Genomic DNA, 7,020 nt, shown 5'->3' with positions numbered 1-7,020 from the left:
GAGTTGTCTTAGATAATAGGGAATGTGTCAAGTTGCAAAATCTTGTGGAATCTCATACAGGTATGTGAGAGGGAAGCAGCTTAGAAACTTAAACAGCTACAGAATTAGTATGAGGACTCTGACCAATAGGGGAGGTGCTGACAGTTGTGGTCAAGAGTGTTTGACCAACATTGAAGACTTTTGAGAAAAGCTGAAAATTTCTTTTTCTTAGCAAAACTCAGCCCAAGTGGTATCTGGACCATTGCCAGCACTGCCATTTTTGAGTGTACTTGGTGACTTAACAACCTTTTCTTTTCCTTTTTGGAATAGGTAAAAGTAAGGATTATAAAATTTATATTATCTAAAAAGCTCTCTAGAATAACAACTATCAAAATACTTGTACACAGTAAATACAAAAAATATTTCTTGAGGATATATTTCATTTTTTTATGTTATCTTAAGAATGTTTCCAATATTGTCTTTGTCTCCTTGTTCTGTGCCACTTTCCTGGGGAGATGTGAACAAATATCTACTGACCCAAAACAAAGGATCAGTAACAGACCACATACAGATATTAACAAAGTTCAACTTTGTAAAAGAATGAATTTTATTGGGGTTCTTCACAAGAATATGAATGAGGAATTACAAGAACAAGATTGGCTTGGTGACAGTTGCATCACCAAGAGCCCACCTGAGCATGAGTGACAATTTGAAAAGCTAAAAACCTGGAGCACAGACTGCCAGCAGCCAAACAGGTAGGAGAATGTTCTTATCAAATAGTTTGATTGATCTGAGGCTCTTCTAGGCAGCTCAACTTTTCTGAGATTTCTCATCAGTCCAATAGTTCACATATGCATGGAAACTGTGGGATCTGGTGAATCTGGTCAGTTTAAGGGACTTTCTTGAACCCTTTGAGTTATTTACCTTCTGAGCTTAAATATTTCCCCTGAAAGACTGAATGTTGGAATGTTTATCTCCTTTTAGAATATCCCATGTCATACGCTATCCTAAAGGATATGTTTCATTCCAAGACTAATGCTGAGATTCAGCTGCCTTCTACTGCATTTTACCTTATTCTTAAGACCCCGTATTTGCTCCCATGCTGAGGTAACCTGAAAGGTGAGTCGGTGGCCACATGGCCAGACAGCCAGAAGTGCCACTCTCTGGGACCTTACTAGGGAGATATAATCCAGCCTTTCCCTCCCAATTCTCTAGGCTTTTCTGACCATTCAGCGAGTTGTGTTTCTGCTGCTGGCTTTCTTTAACACATCCCACCCTGCTCCCAAGCCCACCTTTTCTTCCAAAAGGTCCTTGGAATCCCCATCACAGCCTGCTTCAGGGCTGAGAGAACCCAGAGCCAGCGGGTAGTGGTCCTGATGCTGGGCCGTCTTTCTCCCACCCCACCCTGCCACCAAGCCCACATTTTTTGTCTGTGAGGTTCTTGGAACCCTGAAAAGGACACCGCTCCCGTGCTGAGAGAAATGGAGAGCCCGTCTTTACACCTGCAAGGCTCTTAGAACCCTGTCACATAGCCTGCATCAGTGCTGAGGGGATCTGAGAGCCTGCTCCAGTGCTGAGGGGACCTAAGAGAAAGCAGAACAATGAAAACTTCTAAGTACTCAGTCACAGCAAAGATTGAGCAAAGATGCCAAGAATCTGCTGGCCTCATATGAAGAAAGAGATGGGCAGGCACCAATGCAAGAATTCCTCAAACATCCTGAAAAGCAACACGGAAACACCAGAATCCAGCAAACATGCAACAGGAAGACTTGAACATTCTAACCCAGAAGAAGTAGAATAAAATGACTTTAAAAGTAAACTTATGAAAATGATAGAGACCTTTAAACAAGAAGTAAAAAACCCCCTTAAAGAAAAAGAAGAAAAGACAAACAAAAGTTAGAAAAAATAATAAATCCCTCAAAGATACTCAAGAAAAGCAAGAAAAAGCAATCAAACAGTTAAAGAAACAGTTCAAGACTTGAAGACCGAAATGGAGGTAATGAAGAAAACACAAACTGAGGAAAGGCTGGATATGGAAAATCTGGGTAAATGAACAGGAACTAAGTATAACCAACAGAATACAAGAGATAGAAGAAAGAATATCAGGCGCTGAAGATTCTATAGAGGAAATAGACTCATTGATCAAAGCAAACATCAAATCCAACAAGTTCTGAACACAAAACATACAGGAAATCAGAGACACCATGAAAAGACCAAACCTAAGAATAATAGGGGTAGAAGAAGAACTCCATCTCAAAGGCCCAGAAAATATATTCAATGAAATTATAGAAGAAAACTTCCCCAACCTAAAGGAGGATATCACAATGAAGGTACAAGAACCTTACAGAATACCAAATAGACTGGATCAAAACAAATCCACTCTCCATATCATAATTAAAACAAAAAAAAAAAAACATACAGAATAAAGAAAGAATTTTAAGAATTTCAAAGGAAAAAGGTCAAGTAACATATAAATGGTAAGCCTATCTGAATTACACCTGACTTCTCTATGGATATCATGAAAGCCAGAAGGCCTTGGATAGATGTGCTGCAGACACTAAGAGACCATGGATGCAAGCCCAGACTACTATACCCAGCAAACCTTTCTTTCACTATCAATGGAGAAATCAAGGTATTCCATGACAAAAACAGATTTAAACAATACATACCCACAAACCTAGACTTACATAAAGTACTAGAAGGAAAACTTTAACCCAAGAAAGCTAACAACACCCACAGTAGCACAGTCATCTGATAACCCTCCACCAACACAACTCAAAGAAGGGAAACACACAAACATTACCACCAAGAAATAAACAGAGTTAACAACCATGGGTCATTAATATTGCTTAATATCAATGGACTCAATTCACCTACAAAAAGGCACATGGTAAGAGAATGGATATGAAAACAAGATCCAGCATTCTGCTTTTTACAAGACACCTCAACCTCAAAGACAGACACTACCTCAGAGTAAAGGGTTGGGAAAAGGATTTCCAATCAAATGGATCTAAGAAACAAGCAGGTGTGGTTATCCTAATATCTAACAAAATTGATTTAAACTAAAATCAATCAGAAGAGATGGAGAAGGACACTTTATACTCGTAACAGGAACAATTCATCAAGATGTGGTCTCAATTCTGAGTATCTATGCACCTAATACAAAGGCACCTACATATGTAAAAGAAGCATTAATAAAACTCAAATCTGACATCAAATCCCACACACTAATCATAAGAGATTTCAAAACTCCTCTCTTGCCAATGGACAGATCAACCAAGCAGAAACTTAAGAGAGAAATAAGAGAACTAACAGATACAATGAATCAAATGGACTTAACAGACATCTATAGAACATTTCACCCAAACAGGAAAGAATATACTTTCTTCTCAGCACCTCATGGAACCTTCTTGAAAATTGAACACATACTCAGTAACAAAGCAAACATCCACAGATACAAAAATTTGGAGTAGCCACGTGTGTCTTATCTGATCACCATGGAGTAAAATAAGAATTTAACAACAATACCACCCACAGAAAACCTACAAACTCATGGAAACTGAACAGTCAACTACTGAACCCCTGGGTAAAGGAAAAAAATAAAGAAAGAAATGAAAGTCTTATTTGAATTCAATGAAGATGAAGACATAATATACCCAAATCTATGTAGAAGGAGCAGCAGGCTGCGTTACTGCTGCACAGCTCCCAGCCGCCTGGCTAGCTTATGCCCAGAAATAACAACACACAAATTGTATTCATTTAAACGCTGCCTGGCCCGTTAGTTTTAGCCTATTATTGGCTAACTCCCACATCTTGATTAACTCATTTCTAATAATCTGTGTAGCACCACAAGGTGGTGGCTTGCCAAGAAAGATTCAGCCATGGCGTCTGACCCCATGGTAGCTGACCCCATGGCGGCCACCTCACTGCCTTCTACCCAGCATCCTGTTCTGTTTACTCCACCTACCTAATTTTTTGTGCTATCAAAGGAGCAAGGCAGTTTCTTTATTAACCAATGAAAGTAACACATAGACAGATGACTGACCCTCCTACATCAAACCATGAAAATGGCGCTAAGAGGAAAGTTCATAGCACTAAGTGCCCACATAAACAAAATGGAGAAAGCTCACATTGGAGACTTAACAGCACAGTTGAAAGAAAAAAAAAGTAGAAGAAGAAGAAGAAGAAGAAGAAGAAGAAGAAGAAGAAGAAGAAGAAGAAGAAGAAGAAGAAGAAGAAGAGGAAGAAGAAGAAAGAAGAAGAAGAAGACGACTCACCCAGGAGCAGTAGAAGACTGGAAATAATCAAACTGAGGGCTGAAATCAACAAAATAGAAACATAGAAAACAATTCAAAGAACCAATGAAACAAAGAATTGGTTCTTTGAGAAAATCAACAAGACTGACAGACCCCTACCCAAACTAATGAAAAGGCAGAGAGAGAACACACAAATTAACAAAATCAGAAATGAAAAGGGGGACATAACAGCAGACACTGAGGAAATTCAGAAAATCATTAGGTCCTACAAAAAAATGGCTGTAGTCCACAAAATTGGAAATGATAAAAAACGGACAAGTTTTTAGATAGATACCATATATCAAAATTAAATCAAGACCAGGTGAGTAATTTAAATAGACCTATAAGTCACAAGGAAATAAGCTGTCATCAAAAAACTCCCAACAACCAAAGCCCAGGGATGGATGGTTTTAGTGCAGAATTTTACCAGAACTTCCAAGAAGGGCTAATACCTCTACTTCTCAATGTGTTCCATATAATAGAAATAGAAGGGTCATTGCCTAATTATTTTTATGACGTTACTGTTACCCTGATACAAAAACCGCACAAAGATTCAACCAAGAAGAGAATTACAGATCAATCTCACACATGAATATCGATGCAAAAATTCTCAATAAAACACTGATAAACCGATTCAAAAACACATCAAAAAAATGAACCATTATGATCAAGTAGGCTTCAACTAATAGATGCATGGTTGGTTCAACATACAAAAATCTATCATTTCACTAGATGCCAAAAAAGCATCTGTCAAAATTTAATACTTCTTTTTGATCAAGGTCTTGGAGATATTGGGGATACAAGGATCATACCTAAATATAATAGAAACAATATACAGCAAATGACAGCTAACATCATATTAAATTGAGAGAAACTCAAAGCCATTCCAGTAAAATCAGGAACAAGACAAGGCTATCCACTCTCTCCATATCTTTTGAACAAAGTGCTTGAAGTTCTAGCAATAAGGTAACATAAGGAGATGAAGGGGATTCGAATTGGTAAGGAAGAAGTCAAACGTTCGTTATTTGCAGATGATTTGATAGTGTATATAAGTGACCCCAAAAGCTCTACCAGAGAACTCCTAGAGCTGATACATACCTTCAGTGATGTGGCAGGATACACGACCAACTCAAAAAAATCAGCAGTCCTCCTATACACAAAGGATAAAGAAACTGAGAGGAGCTACTGGGAACCAGCTGCTCACTGTCAAAATGGGCAAGTTCATGAAACTCGGGAAAGTGGTGCTCGTCCTGGATGGATGCTACTCCGGACGCAAAGCCGTCATCATAAAGAACATTGATAATGGCACCTCAGACTGCCCTTACAGCCATGCCCTGGTGGCTGGAATTGACTGCTATCCCCGAAAAGTGACAGCTGCTATGGGCAAGAAGAAAGTCTCCAAGAGATCCAAGATCAAGTCTTTTGTGAAGGTTTATAACTACAACCACCTGATGCCCACAAGGTACTCTGTGGACATCCCCCTGAACAAAACTGTTGTCAAAAAGGATGTCTTTAGGAACCCAGCCCTAAAACGCAAGGCAAGGTGGGAAGCCAAGGTCAAATTTGAGGAACGATACAAGACAGGGAAGAACAAGTGGTTTTTCCAGAAGCTTCGCTTTTAGGTATATTTTTGTTTACATCATTAAAAGTTTAAAAAATAAAAAACAGACAAAAAAAGAAGCTGAGAGGAAAATCAGAGAAACATCACCTTTCACAATAGCCACAAGTAGCATAAAGTATCTTGGAGTAACACTAACCAAGGAAGTGAAAGATCTACTTGACAAGAACAAGTCTTTGAAGAAAGAAATTGAAGAGGATATCAGAAAATGGTACACTCATGTGCATTTGTGCGATTGAGTATCATAGAACCATCATTCTCTGCCAAAACATATTAGCCATAGTAAAAGTAAAGCAATGTATATCCTTATTCTCGGCCTGTTGGAACTGTGAACTGTAACAGCCTCGCCCTCCAGTTCAGTGATTCAGGAGGAGAGGAGGTCTCAGGATATAGCCCTTCACTCTGGAGACTCTAATCTTGAGGAAAGGAGCCACAGCATGTGAGGAAGCCTAGGCAGTCAGCTCATCTCAGGCTGACCCAGGAGACTGTGGCTCTTGCTCATGAGCTCATTGTTTCTATTTTCTCTGCCTATATATTGTATTTACCTGACTTCTTGATACAGTTTCACATCTATTTGAATTGATATGAATCTTTATTTATTGCCCCTGGTTCTCAAAAGTGTACAATTTTCATATTTTTACTACTAAATGTTTTCAAACTTTCATTATAATTTCTTTGATACATGAAGTGTTTTACAATTCAATCACTAATATGTTTTAAGGTTTCTTGTTGGTATTCATCGTTGATATCTTCCTCTTTCTCTGTCTTGTCTCTCAATGCATCCACTTCCTTTCTTCTTTATTTTTTAAATTAATTGCTGTCTTTCTTGGGCTAGTCTTGAATGCCTGGATTATAGATATGTACTATCACAACCAAGTACAAAGCCATTTATTTCTATTTTAGAGTTCTGAGAATATAGTCTGCAAGGTGTCCGCTCTTTTTATTATTTATTTATTTATTTATTTGGTTTTTCAAGAAGGGATTCTTTGTAGTTTTAGAACCTGTCCTGGAACTACCTCTTGGAGATCTGGCTGACCTCAAACTCACAGAGATCCAAGTGCCTCAGTCTCCAAATTGTTAGTATTAAAGATGTGCACCACCACTGCAGAGCTCTTTTAAAATTCAATG

At 38.4% G+C, this 7,020-nt stretch overlaps 1 protein-coding gene across 1 annotated transcript; it reads left to right on the top strand.

Moving 5' to 3' along the window:
* Positions 1–5,485: 5,485 nt before the first annotated feature.
* LOC130887523 (60S ribosomal protein L27-like) lies at positions 5,486–5,896 on the top strand. The gene has a single exon (XM_057790006.1). It carries the CDS (start codon positions 5,486–5,488, stop codon positions 5,894–5,896), a length of 411 nt encoding a protein of 136 aa, XP_057645989.1.
* Positions 5,897–7,020: the final 1,124 nt, after the last annotated feature.

The sequence above is a fragment of the Chionomys nivalis genome, chromosome 15 (genome assembly GCF_950005125.1).
Source record: "Chionomys nivalis chromosome 15, mChiNiv1.1, whole genome shotgun sequence".
Lineage (NCBI taxonomy): Eukaryota > Metazoa > Chordata > Mammalia > Rodentia > Cricetidae > Chionomys > Chionomys nivalis.
Note: the sequence above shows the minus strand (reverse complement) of the source record. Positions and strands in the feature narration are given on the sequence as shown.